The sequence below is a fragment of the Ixodes scapularis genome, unplaced genomic scaffold (assembly GCF_016920785.2).
Source record: "Ixodes scapularis isolate PalLabHiFi unplaced genomic scaffold, ASM1692078v2 ptg001614l_1___fragment_2___debris__unscaffolded, whole genome shotgun sequence".
Lineage (NCBI taxonomy): Eukaryota > Metazoa > Arthropoda > Arachnida > Ixodida > Ixodidae > Ixodes > Ixodes scapularis.
In genome coordinates this window covers 73,956-101,950 of record NW_024610178.1, presented here as the reverse complement: position 1 = coordinate 101,950, position 27,995 = coordinate 73,956, and the positions used below count along the sequence as shown (strand labels likewise).

The 27,995-nt window shown below is 44.1% G+C and overlaps 1 protein-coding gene across 1 annotated transcript; it reads left to right on the top strand.

Moving 5' to 3' along the window:
* The first annotated feature begins 1 nt into the window (after window position 1).
* LOC120842802 (enteropeptidase-like) lies at window positions 2-21,608 on the top strand. Its single transcript, XM_040213980.1, has 6 exons — window positions 2-50; window positions 14,433-14,652; window positions 15,137-15,365; window positions 15,440-15,575; window positions 15,840-16,105; window positions 21,297-21,608. The coding sequence occupies exons 1-6, from the start codon at window positions 2-4 to the stop codon at window positions 21,606-21,608; spliced, it is 1,212 nt and encodes a 403-aa protein (XP_040069914.1).
* Window positions 21,609-27,995: the final 6,387 nt, after the last annotated feature.

Below are 27,995 nucleotides of genomic sequence, written 5' to 3'. Positions count from 1 at the left end.
AATGAATTCACTCTTTCTTGTCTTCGTATATACCATTGCTTTGCTATACGGTAAGTGAGAAAAACGCCATTAATTAGCGAAGTGATATAAGTTTACTATTGACGCAGAAAGCAATTGTGAAGGGACATGTATTTCTGACTCTAGCCTTACCTTTGCGCAAAGTCTCTCTCAGCATGTGTGTAGAGATCACGCATATGTCTTTTATTTCTTGATTACATAAGCTAATGCGCAGTCACTCAGTTAGAACTAAGCTTAGTATTTCTCACGTTGGTACCCTCGTTGCTTGTCGCGGGGCGTCTATTGAATTTAACTTGTTCAAAAAGTGAGACGCGATTAAAGCCTCATCAAATATATATCTTTGTTTCTATTCATTGTCCCGTCAAAAGGTGTCTTGCAACTTAGCTAAATGATATTCATCTCTACAACAATATATGTTGAGAAATGCTTGTATAAAAATAAAGGAATACAACTTTATAAGCGTGTGTGAGAAAACGTTTGCAAGACAACTGCATTTCGAAAAGGACAGGCAGCGATTAAAAAGGATCACGAACTTTCCTGTATTTTTACCAATAAAACAATCCTCCTAAGAGGCTCCGATACAAATTGACGTTCCTAGGGATATCTAGTTGCCTTTGGCCAACCTCTGGAGTTACTTAAACCTAAAAAAAAATATATATATATATATACCTATATATATATATATATATATATATATATATATATATATATATATATATATATATATATATAACGGGCATGGTGGCGGGAGGCCGAAGGCGTGGGTATAAAACTGAGAAGAAAAAAAAATATATATATAGATATATATAGAACGTTGAACGCGCCATAAATATCCATGTGTTTTAAGAAAGCCTCATCAGCATATATCTTCACTGAAGAGCACCGGGATTTTGTATACCAATTTAAAAACATCCCTTTAACGTTTAGCCTGGAATAGGGTTTTGCACGAAACAGCAGACTATTAGTTTATTCATAAAAATTTAGGCTTGATATTCTTGGTACATGTGAAAACTACTAGTGTACATTTCTTTAATACAAAAGATTTTGTCCAGGTCTAAAAGTCACTTTCGTGGTGTTAGGACTAAAACTTTCCTCACTCCCGTGGAGAATGTGGTTTGCTAGTCAGTAAGGCTCAGAGCTTTCCGTTGCCTTATCTCTGTCCGTACACATCTGCAGTGAGCATAGTGAATGTATATTGAAGATGACGCGATAATCATTCGATTCGATTGTTAATAAGTCAAAATTGGTTAGAGGTGAATGCTAACATTTGAACCGTTAGCTTTGCACTTAACTATCTGCTGTTAACCCTTATTAATAGTCCTTCTTAAACACATCAGTATATTGAAAACATAGAAATAAAACAGCGCAAACGAACACAAGGACAAGTAGAAGAAGGGACACAGACACAGCGCTGACTCACGACTTACTTCCTTTCTCATCTTTTTAAAACATATAAACATAAGAAGACAAGAAATGAAAAATAAAAGAAGAAGAATCCAGCATGCAGGACATCCTCTCTGTCACATGCCATCTGAGGAATTTTTTACACAAACTATACATTATATACCGTTACAAAAAAATTAAAAAAGCCAAAAACCACAGCGCGAGCCCTAATGCTCTGTGCGTACCTGTCTTGCACGCGGACTCTTGGTATGTCGGAACCCTTTTCTGGCTGCATGTAGGCACGCGCCTGTGGTTATAGGATCACTCCCATGGAAGCAGAAAAAAAAAGTATTAAAGAAACGTGCCCAAACTCCGAAGAAACTCGAACTCTTCACTGTGTAACGTCACTGACTCTGAACTGACGCATAGATCGGGACCGTGTTGTCGAATGTAAAACGCTTCATGAATTTCCCTTGCCATTTTTTGTGAATGTTTAGCCAAGATTTCAATGTCACTTAACCGAGGGGAACAACCACACCTATCAAAAAGAATGGCTAGGTGACCCGAAGGTGAAGACCTCAAAGACAGATAATGCTCCCGAGCTCGAACATTAATACACCTGCCCGTCTGCCCAATATACAATTTACCACATGAAAAGGGTATTTTATAAACGACCCCCACAGCACAAGCTACATATTTGATGCGATGGTTTATTCCACACCCTACACGCTGAAGTCCTGCTCTCACAATGGACGCACACAAACGAGATAACTTGGAAGGTGCTGAAAAGACTTTGGGAACTTCGTATTTAACAGCCACTTTTTTTATCCTGTGGGAAAAACTGTGCAAATATGGTATTACCACCGGTCGAGAGGCAGGCTTTTGTCTAACATTGTCAAGTATGTTATGGGGATTCCTGAATAATTTTAAAAGTGACTCCGCTACCCCCACTATGAATCTACGCACTCAAAAGTTGTAAAAAGAGCTATTGCAAAATCATGTTTGAGAGCTTCTTTATTGAAATCCTGTGTTCACAGAAGTTTCAACAGTTTTCTGTGTCAAGTAGATAGGTTAACAAAAGCGGGTTTCCCGAAACTTGTCATAGTGGGGGTAGCGGAGTCACTTTTAAAATTATTCAGGAATCCCTTTAACATACTTGACAATGTTAGACAAAAGCCTGCCTCTCGACCTGTGGTGATACCATATTTGCACAGTTTTTCCCACAGGATCAAAAAAGTGGCTGTTAAATACGGAGTTCCCATAGTCTTTTCAGCCCCTTCCAAGCTATCCCGTTTGTGTGCGTCCATTGAGAGAGCAGGACTTCAGCGTGTAGGGTGTGGAATAAACCATCGCATCAAATATGTAGCTTGTGCTGTGGGGGTCGTTTATAAAATACCCTTTTCATGTGGTAAAGTGTATATTGGGCAGCTCGGGAGCATTATCTGTCTTTGAGGTCTTCATCTTCGGGTCACCTAGCCATTCATTGTGATAGGTGTGGTTGTTCCCCTCGGTTAAGTGACGTTGAAATTTTGGCTAAAGATTTACAAAAAATGGCAAGGGAAATTCATGAAGCGTTTTACATTCGACAACACGGTCCCGATCTATGCGTCAGTTCAGAGTCAGTGACGTTATACAGTGAAGAGTTCGAGTTTCTTCGGAGTTTGGGCACGTTTCTTTAATACTTTTTTTTCTGCTTCCATGGGAGTGATCATATAACCACAGGCCCGTGCCTACATGCAGCCAGAAAAGGGTTCCGACATACCAAGAGTCCGCGTGCAAGACAGGTATGCACAGAGCATTAGGGCTCGCGCTGTGGTTTTTGGCTTTTTTAATTTTTTTTGTAACGGTATATAATGTATAGTTTGTGTAAAAAATTCCTCAGATGGCATATGACAGAGAGGATGTCCTACATGCTGGATTCTTCTTCTTTTATTTTTCATTTCTTGTCTTCTTATGTTGATATGTTTTAAAAAGATGAGAAAGAAAGTAAGTCGTGAGTCAGCGCTGTGTCTGTGTCCCTTCTTCTACTTGTCCTTGTGTTCGTTTGCGCTGTTTTATTTCTATGTTTACAATGCATCACCGACTAGCCCACCTCCAAACATTACTGCAGTATATTGAAATCTCACCCCTTGCACCTGTGGAACGAATAAAACGGGACACGGCAGAAATTGCTTCATCGTTATTTATCGTACAGCCGTATTGTACTCATCAGAAATTCATAAATATGTGTTTGGGGAATGTGTTCCTTCCGGGTACCGCCTTGACGAGCGTTGCGTACTACCCAACGTCCGCGAAATAGTCTGATGCTTTTTATTATACTTTTGGTCAGATTAATTAGAGGGTACTCTTAGAAAGAAGGTCGTACTATTTACTAACTTTTGGTTTGTTACTCTTGTCGCATATGTTACTAGCTTCATAGCAACTACAGCCTGCAACATGCGTGTTCTTAACAGTTAATACTTAAAAATTTAATAAAGGGAACTCGTCTCATCAGCAAGACCAAGCAGAAACCACTACATTGGTTTAGAGGTGAATGCTAACTGATGTAAAAGATCTAGTTCCCACTTAGCAGGAGAAGTTAGGAGGTGCTGGCTATAGCCCAATCGAAAGGCCACAAAATTATTTGCAATGCTCGCGCGGATATAATTGCACCGTCTACACTTTATATTGCACAAACATTACGCACGTCATATATCGACTGAACGTACCGCATACAGGGATCACGTAAACAAACGCAGCACGCGAAAACACGTGTATGAACCCACGCTATACCGATCACTTGCTGCGTCGTTTGCTATTCTTACTCTTATACCCGCCTTTCTCAAAGCACGGCTTTTCTCCGGTGACAACCTTACGAATAAATAATTTACAAACAACCTGCCTTTTTGCCGCTAATATTGTTTCTGAATATTGAATATTAATGGTATAAGGAATTAATCTCTTAGTAAACGTACCATTCACGCTGTAAATATTTGCTCCAGTCAATATTACTACCTGCTCCTCTCAGGCTGACAGCCCATGTTTCCGTCTCTATCTATATTTGTTTCTACAGCGACCTATAGGAGATTCAAATATCGGACAAATATGGCGGTTTAAAACAGATCATGCAGTACCATGTGCCAGCTCAACGCGCAACGCTGCGGCATCATCAAGCAACCATTTGACTCAAAATGGCTAGCCCCTGAGTGTTATCTTCAACATTACGAACCTGCGGCGATGTGCTGGCGTAACCGAGTTTTCAGAGGCTTGACTTTCTTCGAAAAAGCAAAGAAGCGATAAGATATGGCCAAATTACTTTAAAAAGTAATTAAATTACATTATTAAGTACTTTTATGAAACTGCAAAAAGTAAATAAATTACATAAAAAATTACCGCGGGCTATAAGTAATTACATTACAATTATATTAAAAAAGTAATGAAATTACTTTGACATTTAATTTCAATGCATCGAGTTAGTCATTCGTGCTCATTTTATTTATAGCATATGTACCAAAACTCAGGTCTTCCTGTTTACACCGAAAAAGCCCGATGCAACACGAATCGAACGATACTTAACGGTCGTTCTGCTGGAGGACATGACATGAGTGTTAAACAACATGAATAGCTTCTTCTTTAGATATGACTGAAAAAGAGTCGACTGACCGGTTTCCCGGTTCATTCAACAGGGAACGTTATTAGTCAAAAATGTGATGTTTTCCTCTTCCTCATTGAGAATGACCAAAAGTCCGTGTCGTATGTTAAGTCGGGCCATAGGAGCTTGATCTTACAGTAAATCGTTACATGAAATATTTACCTTACGTGATCTACGCCTATTCTCACAAAAACACTGGTTGACGTATTCCCGGTTGTACCTCTCAAGGAGTATTGTTCCCAAAAACCCGAAAAGCCTAAGTTGTTGCGCGTTATTACACAAAGGAGCCGAATATTTGCTGGGTGGAAGCGTCGCTACATAAAAAAATGGATGCCGCGAGCTTGCTAAAATGTGTACTGTGTCCCATCAAACTTGTAGCAATATCTGCTCCTAGGCTTATTTCCGAATAAAGTTCTTAAAGGAAGGCAGTGAGGCCTACGCCGAGCGGTAGCTGTTGTGCTCTATTCCCGTTTTTTTCCGACTGCGAAAATCGCCTTTACTTAACAAGGCCAAGAATACGCATGAAACGTCCGGGGCCTTGACAAAGCGTTTGTTGTTAACTATTTATTCCGGTCGTTAGTTCTTCACAATGATCGAAGCTTATGGTTTGACCTTGCTTGACACTCCAGCAAGAAGGCTGGAGATCTATTTGTCCTGTCCTCTCAGGTTTTAAAATGTGTTGACCTCACTAGTGATGTACCCTTCGCCTTTTGGCCCTTAAGCCGTTCATCCCTAAGCGGACTCTGAGGTGGAAGATACGTGCTCGTTGGAACATTCAAGCGTCTATCTTTCGCCACATAACCGGGCTCTCGTTCGTACCTGCGTGCAGAGAAAGGGACGGGTCAGGCGATCAAAGGAAGATGGTTGATTATTTCTTGTGACTGGTACAGCTCCCACCGCAATGTAAGATTACGTATGAAGGACGTATAGTGTCGTCGGGATGACGTAACCGCAGCGAATCCGCTTGCATGGGATTCGTCAGCCGTGGTCTTCCAGTCATGTCTTTGCACGTAAGCTTTTCTCTTTCGCCTTTCCAGCCGCTTTGTGCGTCTGTCGAGTTTTTCGCACAAGGCGTCCTTTATTTGCCCTGTTGTCTGTTTCACGAAATGTCTGCATAAAAATTATTTGTTTTATTTTTGTAAAAAAAGTTGGCAACTGAGCTTTCTCATTTAGGATCAAAGTCATTTCAAAATTAACGAGTAATTGTTTTGAATTTACTGACTGAAAGTAATTCATTGCAAGGACAGAACGTGCGGGTTGGTGTGGATAAATAATCTTAAGGAAGAAAAAGTCCGTCCCTTTTTATTTTCTTCCTCAAGTTGAATTAATTCATTGCATTACTGAATCTTTAGCCTATGAAACTAATCCATTACATTACTTATTATCAAAAAATGTTTACGTAATTTTATTACTGACATTTTATTAAATTAATGTCATTACTGCCATCTCTCGGAAGGACTGCCTACTGTCCTTCCACGGTGCTGATGAACGATGAAAAACGCGGAATGGCTGGTTCACGTGGTGGCGTAGGTTGTGTTAAGAGCAACCTAGGTAAGATGCTGATACTACAGTTGCTACAGAGTCACCGGGACAACTGTTTCATCGTGCAAAGCACCGACAACATGTAATCACGGAAGCCAAAAGAGGCAAACAGAAACCTGTTCCGTCTAGTTCAGCGTTTTCCCACTACGTGACGTCCACTTCGCGGGAGTCGCGAGTACTCCAGCACAACCTTATGTAGCAATGGAACCCAAGCTACAGAGCCGCAGCACGCCGTTTTAATGCGCAGCTGAATATAGTCCAACCAAAATATTGTGTTAAGCGTAACTTAATATATTTATATATATATATATATATATATATATATATTAGTCTCCACTTTACAATGTAAGCATTATACCAGAGTGAGCCAATATGATAGCACTTTTTTAGATCTTTCGCGTTTTCTTCGTTTAAAGTATCTGCAGATTTTCTAGTGCCCTGCAAAAAAACATGGCGTCTTTTTCGTGTGCGTCGTTGGACACCATCTGTATGGTGTATCGTCTCCACCTTCTGTGATCTGTCCCTTTGGTCGTCCGTTAGGATTTTCCCGAAGTTTGGCAACAAAAAGTTTTAAAAACAAACCGAGCGAGTGATGTGCAACGTGTACGCGCAAGTGAGTGAGAGGAAAGCGGCACTCTCCTTTGTGTCTGTACACAGGTTCGTTAGCGATTTGACCGGCGTAAGCTAGCAGTGGTGGGCATTGTGCCCATGATCTTTGGGCTCCGCTGCGCGAGCTTTCGCTCTACGTGTTCCGAGCTGAGGTTCACCAGAGTCTCTTTTGTAGGGCCAGCGTTAACAGAGCGCGATACAAAGAGAACTTGACTTCGCGCCGTAGCGTCTGCGTGTTCCCATTGTGGTGTATCGCGTCCGCGCTATGATTTCTCATCAAGGGAAGAGTTTACGCATCAATAACCTCAAAGCACTGCAGCGCTAATAAAATTAACAGCATCACTTAAATCGTTGTGGCATATCTGCGTCAGTAGCAAGACAAACAAAATTTGAGGTGATCTAACACGGTGTAATTTACCTTTGGATGCTGTCCGACTGCTTCAGCGGAAGCTTTGGCTGGAGTTTAAAAACAAATAAAGCATAAGAAAAGAGACGCAAATACTCTTGCGTGCTCGGCGATCACAACTCAGAAATCTGAACCGCGATCCTCATACCAAAAGATGAACTGTAGCATAGGTGTGTGTCACGGCGATACCTAAACTGACACCGAAACAATAAAAGTCCGAACCTATTTGGAGCGATAACACAAAAGGCAGTTCGCTGGCAAACCGCATCCGCCGCCGCTTCGCAAGCGCAGCTCATCCTCAAGTGCGAGTGCGCCACTAGGACTGAGAACGTCACCGTTCATACTTAGAGTATGAAACACGAGTTTTTATTTTCTCCTACACCTCCAGGTGACGTCCTTAACGAACATAATGTGATGAACCCACTACATCCAAGACCAGGTCGCTTCTACATGCTTCCTAAAATTCATAAAACTGGTAACCCAGGGCGCCCAATTATATCAGGCATAGGCACAATAACCGAACCTATCTCCGGCTTCATAGACAAATTAATAAGCCATATTCCTACAACTCTCGATTCGTATGTCAAAGACACCACTCAGTTTCTAGGAGATATCTCGGGTATGTGCGTACCTAAAGGAGCATATCTGGTCACTCTTGATGTTTCTTTCCTATACACAAACATTCCCCACGATGACGGAATAGCTGCTTTAATTGACATGTACGAACTTCATAAGAAACCAGATACCCCGGATTGTCACGTCATTTCCTGTTTAACGAGGCTGGTCTTAGAACTTAATGCATTTGAATTTAATAATGAATATTTTAGGCAAGTCAACGGAACCGCTATGGGCACTAAAATGACCCCCAGTTATGCCAACTTATTTATGGGAAAGCTAGAGTCCAAATTTCTTTCTGAATTCCCCCTAACGCCAACTCTCTACAAGAGATACATAGACGATATCTTTCTTATTTGGACACACAGCGAGGAGGAACTGCTGGATTTCATAGGCTGTTACAATTCTGTACACCCGAACATTAATTTTACTTACGCCTACTCTCAAACGGATATTAACTTCTTAGATGTAACTGTAAAAATTGAAAATGGTAAACTCTCCACAAATCTCTACCGTAAACCGACAGATCGACAACATTATCTTCATTACCAGAGCGACCACCCCCGCTATTGTAAAAACAGCGTCCCTTACAGCCAAGCCCACCGTTTCAAACGGATTTGCACGAAAGAGGAAGATTTTGATGCGAGCGCTCAGAACCTAAAGACAATGCTGGGAAAACAAAAATATCCATTACGTGTAATTGACGACGCAATTCAAAAAGCTAAACAATTGAACCGCGAGGACTTGATTGCGAACCGGCCCTCCAAACCCGACCTACAACGCACGAATCTATGCCTAACTTACAGCACAAACTTTCCCAATGTAAACGGTATACTGAGACGGCACTATAATATTCTAGAACAAAGCGAACGTCTTAAACGTGCGTTTCCGTCCGCCCCCGGTGTGGTCTACAGACGATCACGTAACCTAAGAGACTCACTTGTAAACTCTCGACTGAATTCGTCATTGTCAAATGACGAATGCAAGCCGTGCAAGAAACCGGGATGTCTGGTCTGCAAACAAATGCAACATACTAGCACCGCTAGCAGCACACAATCGCAATTCTGCTTAAAAATTCGAGGGAACCTGACGTGTGACTCTTCAAATGTGGTTTATTTGCTTGAGTGCACTGTCTGCAAAATGCAATATATAGGGCAAACGAAGAGAGCATTCAGGGAACGCTTTAATAATCATAAATCTCATTCAAAATCGCTCCCAAGCCTACCTCTTTCAAAACACCTTAGCCTCCCACATCATTCGTTCGGAAAACTTTCGGTAACGATCCTTGAAACCGGATTTAAGTCAGACCGCGAACGGGAGCAGCGCAAATCGTATCTCATATACCGATTCAACACGATCGATAAAGGAATAAATGAAAATCCAGGGACACTTGCAGCGATTAAAACGTTGTCTAAGAATTAACAGGGATCACCATTCTCACCCTGACCAAGTGGCACTGTATTAGCTGGTGGAATTGGACTATTATTTTGTTTGTGTGTGTGTGTGTGTGCGAAACAGCGAGCCTTCCACACGCGCTTCTGTGCACATTGCGTCCTTTTTCGTTGGTCTACTCACTCATATGCGAGATCCGCTAATATTCAATTTCCATTTCTTTTCATTGAAAGGCGAAGGAAACCTGCGCCTTCCGCGCTATGCTGTCCTGCTGCACACAATGTTACTCGGTCTTGACCCGAGGCATGCGTATTTATTTGTATTTACCTTAAGTTTTACTTTAATGTTTTATCTTTTAAATTTGTATTTTTAATTCTCTGTCTGGTACGACGACGGCTTTGCAACTATCCGGGGGTATTCGCCCCACCCTCCCCTGCGCCCCCCCCCTGCCCCGCGATCTGCTGCTTGCTCCCCTCTCCCCTCTCTTCCGCGGCGTGCGGCGCCCGAGGGGACGAGGGGTGACCGTCGCGGAGACGGACGCCCACATCGGCTTAGCCTTACGGACAATTAGTACCGAAGATGTCGTTCCAGAGCCTGTGCCGTCCGTTTATGACCTATTGTACCCACCGCAGTGTCGGAGATTTCATATACGCCTCTTTAGCTTTGAAACCCGCCGCCCTAACGTGGGAACGCGCTCAAATACAACTTTTTTTTTTATGTCTTTTTACTTTTATTTTTCGTGACGTCACGTCCTCCTCGCCCCATTGGCCCCTTACTGCTTTGCACAGTCTGATGCCCTCACATGTATGCCATCTCCTGACGAAGCCGAGCCTCTCGGCGAAACTGTCGAAATACATGCAATAAACTCCTAGCATAGCAACTCCGCAAGTACGGATCTCTGACTTATTACATTTTCCCGGTCCATTGTTCTCAAGCTACTCTGCCTCACATATATGTATATATATATATATATAAATATATATATATATATATATATATATATATATATATATATATATATATATATATATATATATATATTAGAAACGATGCCTTTTACATCATGACGCTCAATCTCTGTAATGTAGAAGAGGTTTCCCGACTTTATGGCTAAGGGACCGCGTTAGGTGTTTTCGCGGCCTTGAGGGCCAGAATATAAGCAAGTAAGTAACACGAAGCGTTTGGTGAGCGTCGCGACGCGATGTCTTACACGCGCTTATTTTTGCGCCGATAGAAACGGGCCTGCTGGTGAAGGGCCGCGGCCCGGGGGTCACTGCGAGGACCGCAGCCAGTCGCGGGCAAGTGGGGCGCCCTCCGCGTTTTGGATCCGACCCGCGTACTGTGTTTTGGAGACTCCCGACTTAAATGGTTATCCCATAGAAGTCATGAGTGTACATCAGCTTTACGCTCAAAAGAATAATAGTAGAATTACTGAATCCTTCTGGCATCTCAGTGCCGAAACCTTTAATGAAGGGTCAGTTATCACGAGACATTGTGAAATGTATCTTGCAGTGGCTCGGAAGTGGGCGGTAATACCAGACGCTAAAAACCAGACTTGTGAAGTAATCCGATAACGGCTTACTTATAATCCGTTACTTTCTCAAGGAATTTTGTAATTGCCATTTTACTTTCTTGCACCAGTAATTTGTAATGTAATGTCGTTACAAAATATTTGTAACGGATAACTTTAATTACTCGTTACTTTTTAAACATATGAACATAACACAGAACTGGAGCAATATGAGTAGGAAATTCAGCAGCACAAAGACAGAGCAATTCCGACAAAATCGAAAATATTGTGAAGAGAAGAATGACCAAAATAATAACTCAATTTTTATGACCGGTCACTAGAAGCGCTAGAAAAACGTTAAAGGCATCTAGAAAGATGCGAGAAAAAATATGACGACAACGCCGAGTAGGTTCTGCCCCTTTCCACCGCCTGTAAATGGCGCTTTACATCTCCTGGGCAGGAGAAGCTTTTTCGGATTTATTTGTTTCTGAGAGCGTTTCACCCGTGCCAACTTCTTCGACGGCTTTCGCCACCTGCACAAAGCTACGGGCACGAGACCGCCGCTTTGAGACGTGGCACTCACGCTCGAAAGGTTAGTTTCAAAGGGAAGCTTTCGTTAGTCAGTTCCTGACTTCCGAATCTCCTAGCATAGGTAGACGCTGCTACTGAGCATGCGCTCTTCTAGCGTTGTTTGCAGAACTCCAGGGATCATTTTCGGTCGCCGTAAGCTAGCGGGATAGTGGGTGCGGTTGCAGCGTTTGTTGTCTCGTCAGCTTCCAGGTGAATGGAGTGCACCTACATTCTTTCTCTTAAATAAAGTATTTTATTTTTTACAAGGACTACCATAATGCGGGCGTTTGAGAAATGGAAAGTAGCGTTAAAGAACATTCTTGAAAACATCAAAATTGTTTCTAATTTTTTCTTGATAGGTTTACTTGAAAAGTGACGGGAAAGTAATTTGTCAAGTAACGAGTAAAGTAATTCGTTACTTTTTAGCAAAAGTAATTTGTAACGCTAATGAATTAGATTTGAGGCTCGGTAATTTGTAATTGTAATTCATTACATTTTTCGAGTAACGGGCGCAAGTTTGCTAAAAACGCATCTGCGCTGCGGCAAAACCCCTTAATAGTTCAAATGTCAATATACGTGCGGTTTGTATCTGCGAAGGAAAGAAGGCAGATCCTACGCTGCTCAGATCAACATAAGCTCATTTAACGCGGACACGTAGCACATGAAGATAACGTAATAAGGTAGGTGAGCTGATTAAATTTGAACATTTCTAAAACCCAAGACGGAGGCTACAAGGAGGGGACAAACACAAGACGTCTCGATTGAGACGTCTTCTCTCAGGACGGCTCTACTTCAGACGTCTGTGTGTGTCTCCTCTTTGTAGCTCCCCTTTTGAGTTTTAGAAATGTTTACGTAGAAATGGACGTTTTTCTCCAGCCTGAAATAGAGCAGCGTGGAAGGTACCTGCCGATTTATTACCTTATATACGACTTCATATATACTACTTGTTGAGTGAGAAAACCATAATTAGTAGCAAAGTGATAATAATTAACAAATTTGGCCAAAAACACTAACAACGGATGAAATTTTTACTCTGTGATTACCTTTGCGCTAAGTCTCACGCAACATGCATGTAGAGATCACGCATATTTCTCATACCATTTGACTACATAATGTAATACGCAGTTACTCAGTCACAACTCACATTATTCTTTCTCGCGATAGTGCAACCGTTGCTTGTCGAGAGATCTGTATTGACTTTAACTCGTTCCAAAACCGAATCGTGACTACAGTCCAATCTAATATATATTTCTATTTTTATGGGCTGCTCCGCCAATACCTGTCTTGCACATTAAAGACTTATATTCATCTCGACAGCAATGCATGTTGAGAAAAAATCGCATAAAAACAAACCGCTACAAGGTAATAAGCATGTGAGAAACAACTTCCGCAAGGGAACTGCATTTTGAAGAGGACATTCAGTGATTGAAATTGATAAAAACTTTCCTTTCTTTTTACAAATCAAACTATTCCCGTCAGACGTTCCAATACAGATTGAAAAAAAAAAAAGCGGCACTTTTCATAACATTCCTTGAAATAGACCGGATTCCGTCCAAATGTTGTAAAGGGACTGTTCGTCGACAATATATATTAGATATGTTGTGTTATTTGAAATCTTTCTTGGATAAACTTCTTTTTCGGATCAAGCAGCACCGTGCGGTACGTGCAATATGTTGTTCGATTGATGAGACTTGTTGGACGTCGTGTTGTGACCGAGGAATACTGATGCCTTTCGGCTTTCTTGAGTGGACAAATATTTTCGGCAGTTAATATCCTTGTAGGCTGACACGGCTGAGTGTAGGGCATCGTGAAATTCCGCATAAAATACAACAAACATTTCACCTGTCTTTGGTTTTTTCCTGTGGCGTACGGGGCCACCAAAAGTAGCTTTCATTTGTTTTGTTTTTTTCATGAAATTGTACATTGCTTTTTTTTAAAAGCAAGGAGAATTTTTATTCGACACAAGACACAAAGATTAAATAAAACGGATCAATTTAGCCACGACCAGTGTCCGGAGTTGCGCTTACGCAGGCTGCTACTGCTTTTTGAAGAGAAAACTCGCGGCCCAGCGCAGTCGGCCAACACAGCCGTACTCTCTCAAACCCAGGAACACGCAGTGTAAACCACTTTATTCGAAAATGTCGCTGGAAAGGTTCATAGAATTGACTGCGAAGACACATGAAGTCGTAATAGAGAGCTTTTGATTATTGATCTCATACCTCCAATACCCAAGATAACGATAAGATGCTTGACTAAAAACGGCAACGGTGTATCGGGCATTGCTGTCGGAGTCATGGGAACGATCTACTAAAACTCTCTAATGGTCACTTTCTCGATTTGCTTAACTTGTATGGCAACCGCATTTACTGCCCGTGGAATATTTGAGGTGAAACAGATAGTGGAAAGGCAGTAATGGCAATAGATGCAGCTACAACTAGCTTTTTGTTAGACTGTAGAATTAGAATTCTCTCGGTCCGCAAGGAACAACAGTCCCTGTTTCGCGATGAGTTTGAATCCATTACAGGAAATGACTCCCTGCTTCTTCATCCTGACACTTTGCGACCGTAAACTCAAAACAATATCAGCTACATCTCAGGTAGGATACACTCTGCGACGATGTTGATTATTTGTAGAAAACAAATTGTGCATTCCAAAATCGAATATTGAAGTCGAGCATATAGTCACTTTTTTTGCAGTATCAATTTCCAACGCAAATTGTGTGTTTGAATGTGCACTCGCCAACGGGATGATTACAGAATCTGCAAGTCTATCACGCACAGACGAAAGGGATGCTCAGTATAAGTGCGGAAAGCGCCAAAAAGTAAAACATATTTCTGCAAGAATCATCAATGGTACCGAGGCTCCTCCGGATCACTGGCCCTGGATGGTCGCATTCTATAATTCAAACGATACCTATGTATGCGGAGGGGTCTTGATTGCCCAGGAATATGTGGTAACGGCAGCACATTGTTTTCGGTACGTGATTTTTGTTTTCCAATTTAATGTAAATATGTATTTTGATTTGTTTTCATAAAACACTTGAGTACTGTCTCGCATATTCGCAACCCATTCTTCGTTAGTTTGAAGGGTTATTCAGCCACTCCCCGTGCAGTGCGGTTTGAGCCATGAAACAACACACGCGTTTCTGCTTTTTGTAGCCTGCTATTCGCATTTGATGGCGGCACATAATTAGACCAGACATCCGCTAATCAAAATTTTCTTTAAAGTTTAAACAATTATCGTGTGACAGGCATTCAGATTACACGGGGTGAGAAACGTGGCCTTTAAACTCCAATATGAATTTCTAACTCTAGGCCAATAAACGATATTGTGCCTGTCAAAGGTGTCGGACGCAGGTTGTATCACAAGTGTATTAATTAAATTTGCGTATTATTTCTAAATGTAAAACTTACTGAATTCGGTAACAGTAACTCTCGCTGCTTTTTCTTTGTAATTAAAGAAATCAAGGCGATCATGAGTTTTCAGTTCGTCTTGGAACCACACTCCAAACCAATGTTTCTCAATGTAACACTCCACAAGATGCTAATATACGTGAAAAGAACACCAGAAATTCTGAAGTATCTCCAAAATTAGATGAAGAATACAATGAGGATCCTGAAAGCCCGGTGATCTGTGCTGAAGTTGAAAGCATCTGCACCCCTATTCAAGACAACTGTGGCCTTTTCATGGTACGTAAATAGCAACGGTCCTCACATTTTTAAATGTCGTGCATCATGTTTTTTTTTCTATATTACTTTCACAGAAAGACATTGCTGTTGTCAAATTAAAAACGAAAGTCAACTATACTGATCATATTCAGCCAATCTGCCTTCCGCAAAAATGTGACGATCCCCCTCCAAGAAGTACACCCTATGCTGCTGGCTGGGGAAGAGTGTATGGTAAATGGCCTGATTTTAATATTTACTACAGACGAAAATCCTTATAAAATACAACTACGCATGTTTGAATGATTCCGTAATTTATATATTAAACTGATAATTAAAAAAAGCTTTTCTAATGCGTTTTGTGACATATAGCTTGTACGTTGTTCAGATTGTGGTTGGTGTTTCACACATGCTGGCATGACCAATAAGGCCCGGGAATGTAAAAACATTCGTATGGCCTTTATTATTATGTCAAATAAATATTTCTTTTACTCCCAGAGTACTACAATCCATATGAATATGAAGATGATCTTGAATCCGAAATGGATATAAACGACCTTGAGATTCAGAAGCCCATAAACAAAACATCAAGTGAAGTAACTAGCGTCGAATCACAAACGGAACAAACAAATCTGGTCATATTTCGAAACCCAAAAACACTGATGGAACGAAAATTAGATATCATGGATCAAAATCAATGCTCTGTCCAAATGAAAAGCGAAGTTCCTGGCCACATCATTTGCACAAATGGAGGAACATGTGGGGTGAGTAAAGAAAATCCTTGAATTGTGCTTCCAATAACACTAAAAAATAATCTAATAATTCTTATTTCTTCTTGCATCTAAGTGCATAAAGCATGCAGTTCATTTTAGTGTAACCCTTTAGTCTTAAATGTTTGTCCAGCCGATCGTCCGTCCCTCCGAGTCATCATTTCACCGCTGTTTAGAGAGCAAATCGACGTTGCCTACCCTCTCACGTTAAAAAATGCGCTAAATTGAGCAGGAAAGTCAGAATCCCGTTACCTGAGAACCAGTTTAGTTTTTTTCGTTAAATATGGCGACAAAATTGATGTCCAGTGATTTAAAAAACGATTTAAAGGTATTGCAAAATTTACAAAAGAAAAATGCATCACGTGACCTGTCAGGTGGTCTTTACGGTAATTAAGATTTCCCGCTAAAGTTAACAGCAAAAAGTTTTTCCCCGCTAAATTTAGCACTGAAATATGTGTCACGAGGCTTATACTCCAATTCCTTTTTTCTCTAACTTTAGGGAGGAAATGATTCAACCTTGATTCTCTTTCTCTCAGGAAAGGCTTTAACGTTTCCTTATCAAACTAAGACGAATGTATCTCAAATACTGTATCCCATGCATTGCAGGACTTTGGAGATAAATGCCGCTCTGTTCATCTGGTGAAAAACTAAGTTTGTCTCAAGCACCTTGATTTGTCTAGACGTTTTGAATGATATATTAATGTGAAGTATCTCCATTATGCTTGTGTGACTAAACTACGTTTTCAAGATGATATGGCACCTTGATTGCACATTAATACTTCCTACTCAAAGAAAGGATACGTTCAGGGCCATAATCGGCGCCACCTTTCTTAACGAGATCTGGAGACCGAAAAACAAATCTCCTCCATGCGCACGTGAAACCTGCCACGATCACCTATATTCCTGTACGTATATTCAATCCGCCAGTGAGCGAGAGCAATTAGACTATTAGTGAAGGGACAAATACTTTTTACTATAGATATTATCAATTACCGGCAGTGAGGAATATCGTCCAGTGGTGATATTCGGACCGCAGAACAAACAAACGCTCTGTAGACGCATATTCCGGCTCAGATAAACAGAAAACATGGCGGAGTATTGTTCGGGACACACGATTGAGCCCAAGCTTTGAGAACTGCTGCGGGTCGTATGACATGAAAATGCAAGCAAAGTAACGCTGGACGTGGGTACGCCAGAGCGAAATCGAAAAAGATGACTGCGGCGGGGCGCAGACGGTGCATAGGCGTCGCGGGAGCATTAGATGAGGCATGGGTCGGCAGCGGTTCACTATACGATGCAACGCGGACGCTGTCGTTAGTGGCGCTGTCAATCAGCTTCGAATGCAAATCGGCGCGCCACATTTAGGTAATACTAATAGCTTATTCACAGATCCGCATCAAGGTACAAAAAAAAAACCGTCTCACAAAAGCACATATGTGCTTGTGCGTCAGAACGGGTAATCCATTCAAACTATCCTTTTACGCGGGTGCTCCGTTTTCGCAATCCTACAAACATTTGTTTAAACATATATTCAGTGTGGAGGCACAAAAGAAACAAAACAAAGACAAAAGATATTTGCTACAAATTAGATATCACGTGCACACTACTAGAGAAATTGCAGTGTGACGAATGTGCCAAATACTCACAAACAACACAAAAAAAACAGTCATGATTCCAACAAACGACAAAAGCGAGGATGAGGTATCCCAAGGGAAAATGCACAATGGCATCTAATAAACCAACGCGTTTTGTCGAGGTATCTGGTGGAAATCTACAAGTAATTGTAATACTGTACTCAGGGAATTGGGGAACGCATGCAGATTTCGCTTCATTATTAATGTTGTACTCGGCCAAGGTACGCAGAAGAAAATAGAAAAAAAAGAGCTCGGCAGAACGACTAGTTAACCTTCAGTTTTCTGTATACACGATTTCCTCGTTTCCTTTTTTACAAATTTTGAAGGAGTGGAGGGTGTGAAATATTTAAGGAAGTTGGTTGACATATGCAGGCACATATAATTTGCGGAGCCTAGTATTATAGTTAGACTATATTGTTTGTATCTTAAACTTTTCCGTGTTTCTCAGTTGCCTTTTTTTATGGCGTTCATTTTGAACTCGGGTGTGAAGTAATGATTCGTTAGAATGACAAATTTGCGCAGTTTATTTACTGTCGATAGGTTCAGTTGTGACAAGTGATCTTCAAACACTATATTTTCAGGTTTGGCATCATATGCGATGTTCCGCAACATCCTTTTTATTAACTTATTTATTCTTTGTTTTTCGAAGTCAGGATGCATAGATCGTAATTTCATATCTTAGTTTTGACTCTGCTAACTTTTGCTAAATTAATCGTCTCAGCCAGATGTCCGCGGGCTTCCACAGTCTGTATAAGTAGGATGATATGGTTCGTAAGTGATTTATTAGATGATCTTCATGGGAATTCAACGACAGATGCTTGTCGAAATACGTGCCTATATATTTAGTGTTTGTGGTACATGAAATTGGCGTACAACTGCACTGAGTGCATTGAGTTGTATGTAAAAAGAGGAGATTTGTAAAAATAATACGCCTTTGGGGGCGTTCGAAAGCACATTAGTGGAGTTTTGTCATTGTTGTCAAATATAGGGTTTTGAGAAATCTAGTTCATTATATATTGAAGTCACTTTGCATGCTTTTGACTGCATCATCATAATTTTTATTAGCCAGGGCTAAGGCTGTATCGTCAGCGTATTGATAGAGGTTAGATGTTAGACGGAGTTAGGCAAGACCGCTCTTGTAGATGATAAAAAGCATAGGGTCTAAAACAGATCCCTGAGCCATACCGGAAGTTATGTGCATAGTCACTGAAGCATTTTTCTTTTCTAACTCGTTGCGTCCGGTTGAAAAAGTAATATTTAAACAAATATAGCAAGTTCCACTGAAAGCCAAGGTTTTCTATGTTATGTAGTAATATGGAAAGGTCAATTGTCAAATGCCGTTGTCCAGTCAAGAAGTATTAGAAGTACTACATTATTAGAATCTATTTTAGTTCATGTAATATGTCATGGCTTCACTTAAAAGCGTAGTACAATATTGTTTCCGAAAGCATTACAAGTTGGGGTGTTGGTAATTAGTGAATATTGCTCACAAAAGTAGGTCATAATTTTTAAAACAACTTTTTCCTTTATCCGCGAGATGACGGACATTAGTGCGGTGGGCCTGTAGTTGCCTTATTCATTTTCCCCCCTTTTTATAAACAAGTGGGACTATCGCAACCTTAAGGTTATCGGGTATAATACGTGTCTTCTGTGCTCCATTTATTACCGCCAGCAAACATATTTTAAGTTGTTATAGTTCACTTTTATGTCTCGAGGTCTTAGTAGATCATATCCCGCCGGTTTTATGATTGACATACTGTTAATTATATATTCTAGAACTGTATTCGTCGTTTGTGGTATAGGTATGCCGAGTAATATACATTCGACAGTGGCTTTCCAGTGTTTGTGTATTGTTTACTGGCTCGCGCAAATCTTGTACAAATTTAGCGAAGTTGTTATTGAAATTGTTACTGAGAGTATAGTAATCGGTGACTCCAACGTTTTTCTTTATACATTCCTCAGTCCTGTATTCAGGTGGTTTTCCCATTATTTGATTCACAATATTACGCGTTTTCTTTAGGTTTTTCCTACAATTTTTGGGTTGTGTCACATTGAATTTCTTTTTTGCTAGTCTACTCTTCTCCGTCACTCTATTCCGTATCTGCCTGAGCTCTTCGTTTAGTGTTGCATCTTTGGAGTTTTGCTTACATCTATTCCAATATCTGGCTAAACTGGCGGAGATGATTTCTCGTGGATTTTCAATGGAGGGTTGTCGTGCACTCGGTTTATTTAGCGCACTTTCCCATAAAGTTCCATGCAAATCCGATTTCGATTTTTTTCTTCTCGCCGCAGCGCCATCTGTCGCAAATCGGCGGTACCCGCAAGCAGACAAGTACACAATCCGGTCACGGTGCTGCGGTAGGCTTCTATAGGCCGTTTCCCTACCTGTCTATCTTACACCCTGATCAAGTCTTGTCACAGCAGCGATCGGACAGAAACCATAACCGAAATGCCTGCTAAGGTTTGGGTGGTAACCGGTCCCATGTTCAAGTGATCATGCTGTGCTCCTGTCTATTCGATGAACTCTATTCAACAAACTTTGCCCATGGGTGGTCTTCGCGCGTTCCTTTTGACAACGACAACCAGCTCTGAGAAGGAAAGTTCAAAAGAAATAGTTCCTCAGATTACACCGCAATAAACATACTTCTGCCTCTGTAGAATTCTTTGTGAGTTCGGCTGCGCTTCATTTGTGAAACATGTTTGTGTGAAATGCTCGACATTTTACCTCAATATTGTTTTGTGACAACAATAATAAGACCGCACTCATTGTGTTACTAAGAGAAGCTTGTAGTTATTCACTAAAAGCACGCGCTGAGGAGAGGGTTACATCCAGGATTAGTTGTAGCTTTTTTTCGCTCGCACTTGTCATAAAACGAAGCATCATAACGTCTTGTTATGTTCAAAAATTCGCCTTGCTTGCGATCTAAATGGTAACGTTCTTGTACGTTCAGTTAGATGCTACACTGTTCTGCACGTATAAAACTACGACCTTTTTTTCTAACACTCTGTAGAACAGCTCCCAATTAGAAATTCTAAAAACATGCTTGCATCAAAAAAATACTTCCTTCCTTTTGTTTATGTTTTATTGCTATCAAGGGAAATATCTGGAGAGCCAACATTTGTGCAGCTTAGTATGCATCAATGCCGTAAAGGTTCAGCTACTGTGCTCGGTCTACAAATATCAGGTTTACGTGAATAACGGCGGATATGTACTGCTCTTACAATAGAAGAATTGAGAGATATAACCTTGTCCAACCCCTGTGCTAAACAAGAAAATTTCTCAAATAAATGCTTTCAATTTAGAAGCAACACCTTGATGTCTGTTCTTTTGTTCATTCTGGGTATTTTTGTTTCTTACAGCAGAACGTTGTAGTCATTAACGCTCATGCGCTACAACCTGAAAACCTGCAAAACGCTGTAACATTAGCAGTAGCACTGCTAGTAAATCACGCTGAGAAAGGTGTTATGTTTCATAAACAGATATTTCGACTCTTTCTGTTTAATAAGAAAAATCAAATTGAGTCTAAAAATTTCTTATGCTTTACTTTCAGGGAGACAGCGGAGGACCCTTGATGTACGAAGATAACGGCCGGTGGACTCTTATTGGTGTGATTTCTGACGGGCCAGATGATTGCTTTAACCCGGCGAGACCAGCGCTCTTTGTGAAGGTGTCGCACTTCGTGGACTCACTTATTTCGAAATTTATGCAACTTGGAAGTGACAGTGACAAAAATGCCACGTGTGCTACGGAGGATGCCCGTAAAGAGTGTGTAACGAGGTTCTATCAGTTCTACAACATGTCTGTAGAACCAAAAAACACATCTATCGTCTATAAGGTCAACAACGTGCCTGTAGAACCATGAGACATCCTGAAGGCATCTACCTTCGAGTGAATAAAAAATTTAGAAAAAATCTTTACGCTTGTGTCCAGCTTTATTTGCCTATATTTATGAACTCACTCGCTTCGTGCAAATATGCGGGATTGCTCTTCATGAAAACTGGTAATGAAAATACGGTGAGCGAGCAGGGGAGCTGGTGGAAGTGGCCTCTACTTTTACTTTTTCTACCACTGTCAACTGGATTTCCTTCGTCTAGCGCAGGCACCGGTTAAATTCATAATGAAAACTGCCTTTCCTCCTGCAATACTCGTGCTCAAAATGGAATGAAATAAACTTTTTTTAGCAAGAATAATTTATTCGTAGCTTCGAGATGACAACTCTGGTCACTGAAGTGATATTTCCTTTCCCAGCAGGGTTATTCCGAACCCTCCTTGGAAATATCATTCACAAATTAATCAAAGTAAAACGTTCAAAAACGCTTATCTTGAAAATCATAATTCGCGGGATGCAGCACTTAACGGAGCGATCGATTAAATTTGTTTAGAAGGCAGTAAACGTGACGTAACATTATGTTGTCAGGTCGGTCTGTCATGCGATACCATAAAGTCAAATGTCTTCGCGACACCCGACGTGGTCACGAGACGCCGTGACGTCACGTGACCTTACGTCACGCGACGTGGGCATGTGATCTGACATCACTGAACGCCGTCACGTTTCGCTAAGGTCCGACATCAAGTCGTGGTCTTACGTAATACTGCAACATCACTTGACCTAAATAAACGTAACAAAGAACGTGTAGGCCAGCTGGTGAACTTTTAACATCTTCAAATCCTCACGCAGAGGAACGAAAAAGAGGATGACGCACAAAGTGGGCTAATCACAGCTGTGATGCTTATTCCCGCTTCCTTGTTCTTGTGTACATACCCCAACCGACCCTCCGTCGCAGGAAGTCAGATACCACCCGACGTAAGCCTTTCCTGCTCATAACCTTGAACGGCATTGAACTTGGCGAACCAAAACCTTAATCTAACTCCATCTCCACGGTCATTCCTTCGATCCCGGCCAAACAAACCAGTAAAGCGACATCGGGCACTTCGCCCCTTACTGGTTATTGCGCAGATACTAACGTCAAAATTTGACCTCGGTCTCTGGCGCAACATAAAAAAAAAACAATTGTTCTGACATGTCTTGCCATGATGTATGCACGAACGATCAAACAGACGACGGATAAGCAATTTTCTGCGGGTACGAGATTTCGTTACAAAGCGTTCCCGTGCCTTTAAAACCTATACCCCCCGCTCTCAAACTGCGACTTGTGTAGTTCGAAACAGCCGCTAAACTGGAGTTTTTAATGTGCCTTCGGAGCTAGGGAGCACTGACAGATAAAAAGAAAAGGCTGAATTTGAGCTCCTTGCACTCCAGTATAAAGCATACGATCTACGCGACGTGCAGATAGGCTACCTTTTGTTCGCTCAGGCAATGAGCGTTTTCTGGCCTCCCAAGTGTAGCTACCTAGGCAGCACAAGAGGTGGGGCCCATGTAGGGCCCACGTGGGCAATGGGGGCTCAGGCAGCCACTACGAAACCCACGTTCGTCCCACGTGGGCGCAGCTTGGGCATGCCCAGCTTGGGCTGTACATAGGCCCCCTGCGTTGCGTAGGAGCAACTCCAAGAAGTGATTTATGAGAATTTGTTTTGGGTAGTACAAGCCTGAGTGGTTCAAACTGTCACAGATATAGGAGCGTGCCGGCTCAGGTGCGGGACGCGATAAGGAGGAAAGCTCAAACGAACCAAAACTTTCTAACACCGTCGAAGCACAGGTCTACGCAAAGGCAAAAAGAGCGTCAACCTAGAAACGACCGTATCGCGCTTTTAAAAAAAAGGGGAAAAAAAGTCGGGACGGCAGGTGTTTTTACGTCACCACCAAGAGATCAGAGACGCGAACCTTGCGGGTAGTGGCATGAATCTGAAACTTTCGATTGCCTTGCGGCATTGAATCTAGCAGATGTCGGACGTCGAAACGTGTTTTTTCTTTGTTCAGCGCTACACAGAAATAAAAACAAAATTCGGCGAAGATACCAAAAGTAGTGCGAGGCCTAAACAGGCATCCAGTACTACCCAAAATGAGGGCGTCAGAGTTTGCTCCATACCAATGCGCACGAGGCCTATGCAATACTCTCACGGGTACCATCTTGGCTGCGCGAGAGTATGCTCAATCGCGGCTGCCCACTTTGGCTATGCGGGCCATGGAGAATAGAAGGGTAGGAGAGGGCATGACGTAGGCCGCGTAGCCTCCACAAGCCATGCTCCCTTGACGCCTCGCCGGCCTCGCCTCTTTCTCATTTTCGTCCTTACTCTCCTCACTTACCATGCCAACGTGACCACATCACGTGACCCTTCGATCTGATAAAACCTACCGGACGGGGCGCGCGCAAGCCTGCAAGGAGTCCTTCTACACTCAACCATCCATCTCACACGTGACATGTCACGCGCACCAATCGCCAGAGAGATCTGCGGTCACGCTGGGCACAAAATCGTTTAAACTTTTTTATGACTAGGCTTCACCAATATTGCAACGTGCCCCCTCCTAGTACTTCTAACCTCCTTGATGCGGGCGCAGAGTTATCGCAGATGTAGGCTTGAGGGGGGCAAGGTGTGGGCATTCCCAAATAGGGCTGCCCATTTAAAACCCTTGTGGGATTCACCTCTGCTCTAAGGTGGCCAAAATGTGATGATGTGGGATCAGCGGCGGCTAAGCGTGGGCGTGCCCGAGTGGGGATGCCTATATAAACCCTCCGTGAGTCCCATCTCGGTTTTGAGGAGCTAAGCGCGGGCATGTCTCTCCTAGGCTTTACGGAGGCCAAATCGCGGGCATGTTCAACTTGGACTGTACACATCGCGACACTGTTAGCGCGAACAGTCGACAGGCGTCAGATTCGTACCGGTGGCGCCACCTAGCGGCCTCTGATGGCGAACCTCGCGCATGCGCAGAAACGTCAGAGGGTTCGAGAGTATAACGACCTACTCCAAAACAATGTTCAGACCGGCTCATTTGAGGAACTTAAGTTTGTTTTTCTCGCGATTTTGTATTTTTATAGCGGCGCGCCGTCTGCATTCTAATAGACTGTCTCGTCTGCTTTCACGTTCTTCGTCCGCGCGCCCACCACGTCTGCGTTGTCGGTGTTTCCGTTCTGTGCGTCCTTACCAACGTCTGCTTCGGGTTCGGCCGCACTTCTCCGAGGTGAATTTCGTCGAGGTGTCCGCGTCGGCTAGCGGTCATAGGGGTTCTTTTGGCGTCCGCATCGGCATTTTCGGCTTGTCGGCGCAGTTTCTTGACGTCGCGTGTCTCCGAGGGGAATGTCGTCGAAGTGCTCGCGCCGGCCAGCGGTCGTAGGGGTTTTTTTGGCGTCCGCATCGGCGTGTTCGGTTTATCGGCGCAGTTTCTTGACGTCGCGTCTCTCCGAAGGGAATGTCGTCGAAGTGCTCGCGTCGGCCAGCGGTCGTAGGGGACTTTTTGGCGTCCGCATCGGCGTTTTCGGTTTGTCGGCGCAGTTTCTTGACGTCACGTCTCTCCGAAGGGAATGTCGTCGAAGTGCTCGCGTCGGCCAGCGGTCGTAGGGGACTTCTTGGCGTCCGCATCGGTGTTTTCGGTTTGTCGGCGCAGTTTCTTGACGTCGCGTCTCTCCGAAGGGAATGTCGTCGAAGTGCTCGCGTCGGCCAGCGGTCGTAGGGGACTTCTTGGCGTCCGCATCGGTGTTTTCGGTTTGTCGGCGCAGTTTCTTGACGTCGCGTCTCTCCGAAGGGAATGTCGTCGAAGTGCTCGCGTCGGCCAGCGGTCGTAGGGGTTTTTTTGGCGTCCGCATCGGCGTTTTCGGTTTGTCGGCGCAGTTTCTTGACGTCACGTCTCTCCGAAGGGAATGTCGTCGAAGTGCTCGCGTCGGCCAGCGGTCGTAGGGGACTTTTTGGCGTCCGCATCGGCGTTTTCGGTTTGTCGGCGCAGTTTCTTCACGTCGCGTCTCTCCGAAGGGAATGTCGTCGAAGTGCTCGCGTCGGCCAGCGGTCGTAGGGGACTTTTTGGCGTCCGCATCGGCGTTTTCGGTTTGTCGGCGCAGTTTCTTCACGTCGCGTCTCTCCGAAGGGAATGTCGTCGAAGTGCTCGCGTCGGCCAGCGGTCGTAGGGGTTTTTTTGGCGTCCGCATCGGCGTTTTCGGTTTGTCGGCGCAGTTTCTTGACGTCACGTCTCTCCGAAGGGAATGTCGTCGAAGTGCTCGCGTCGGCCAGCGGTCGTAGGGGACTTTTTGGCGTCCGCATCGGCGTTTTCGGTTTGTCGGCGCAGTTTCTTCACGTCGCGTCTCTCCGAAGGGAATGTCGTCGAAGTGCTCGCGTCGGCCAGCGGTCGTAGGGGACTTTTTGGCGTCCGCATCGGCGTTTTCGGTTTGTCGGCGCAGTTTCTTCACGTCGCGTCTCTCCGAAGGGAATGTCGTCGAAGTGCTCGCGTCGGCCAGCGGTCGTAGGGGACTTTTTGGCGTCCGCATCGGCGTTTTCGGTTTGTCGGCGCAGTTTCTTCACGTCGCGTCTCTCCGAAGGGAATGTCGTCGAAGTGCTCGCGTCGGCCAGCGGTCGTAGGGGTTTTTTTGGCGTCCGCATCGGCGTTTTCGGTTTGTCGGCGCAGTTTCTTCACGTCGCGTCTCTCCGAAGGGAATGTCGTCGAAGTGCTCGCGTCGGCCAGCGGTCGTAGGGGACTTTTTGGCGTCCGCATCGGCGTTTTCGGTTTGTCGGCGCAGTTTCTTCACGTCGCGTCTCTCCGAAGGGAATGTCGTCGAAGTGCTCGCGTCGGCCAGCGGTCGTAGGGGACTTTTTGGCGTCCGCATCGGCGTTTTCGGTTTGTCGGCGCAGTTTCTTCACGTCGCGTCTCTCCGAAGGGAATGTCGTCGAAGTGCTCGCGTCGGCCAGCGGTCGTAGGGGACTTTTTGGCGTCCGCATCGGCGTTTTCGGTTTGTCGGCGCAGTTTCTTCACGTCGCGTCTCTCCGAAGGGAATGTCGTCGAAGTGCTCGCGTCGGCCAGCGGTCGTAGGGGACTTTTTGGCGTCCGCATCGGCGTTTTCGGTTTGTCGGCGCAGTTTCTTCACGTCGCGTCTCTCCGAAGGGAATGTCGTCGAAGTGCTCGCGTCGGCCAGCGGTCGTAGGGGACTTTTTGGCGTCCGCATCGGCGTTTTCGGTTTGTCGGCGCAGTTTCTTCACGTCGCGTCTCTCCGAAGGGAATGTCGTCGAAGTGCTCGCGTCGGCCAGCGGTCGTAGGGGACTTTTTGGCGTCCGCATCGGCGTTTTCGGTTTGTCGGCGCAGTTTCTTCACGTCGCGTCTCTCCGAAGGGAATGTCGTCGAAGTGCTCGCGTCGGCCAGCGGTCGTAGGGGTTTTTTTGGCGTCCGCATCGGCGTTTTCGGTTTGTCGGCGCAGTTTCTTCACGTCGCGTCTCTCCGAAGGGAATGTCGTCGAAGTGCTCGCGTCGGCCAGCGGTCGTAGGGGTTTTTTTGGCGTCCGCATCGGCGTTTTCGGTTTGTCGGCGCAGTTTCTTCACGTCGCGTCTCTCCGAAGGGAATGTCGTCGAAGTGCTCGCGTCGGCCAGCGGTCGTAGGGGACTTTTTGGCGTCCGCATCGGCGTTTTCGGTTTGTCGGCGCAGTTTCTTCACGTCGCGTCTCTCCGAAGGGAATGTCGTCGAAGTGCTCGCGTCGGCCAGCGGTCGTAGGGGACTTTTTGGCGTCCGCATCGGCGTTTTCGGTTTGTCGGCGCAGTTTCTTCACGTCGCGTCTCTCCGAAGGGAATGTCGTCGAAGTGCTCGCGTCGGCCAGCGGTCGTAGGGGACTTTTTGGCGTCCGCATCGGCGTTTTCGGTTTGTCGGCGCAGTTTCTTCACGTCGCGTCTCTCCGAAGGGAATGTCGTCGAAGTGCTCGCGTCGGCCAGCGGTCGTAGGGGACTTTTTGGCGTCCGCATCGGCGTTTTCGGTTTGTCGGCGCAGTTTCTTCACGTCGCGTCTCTCCGAAGGGAATGTCGTCGAAGTGCTCGCGTCGGCCAGCGGTCGTAGGGGTTTTTTTGGCGTCCGCATCGGCGTTTTCGGTTTGTCGGCGCAGTTTCTTCACGTCGCGTCTCTCCGAAGGGAATGTCGTCGAAGTGCTCGCGTCGGCCAGCGGTCGTAGGGGACTTTTTGGCGTCCGCATCGGCGTTTTCGGTTTGTCGGCGCAGTTTCTTCACGTCGCGTCTCTCCGAAGGGAATGTCGTCGAAGTGCTCGCGTCGGCCAGCGGTCGTAGGGGACTTTTTGGCGTCCGCATCGGCGTTTTCGGTTTGTCGGCGCAGTTTCTTCACGTCGCGTCTCTCCGAAGGGAATGTCGTCGAAGTGCTCGCGTCGGCCAGCGG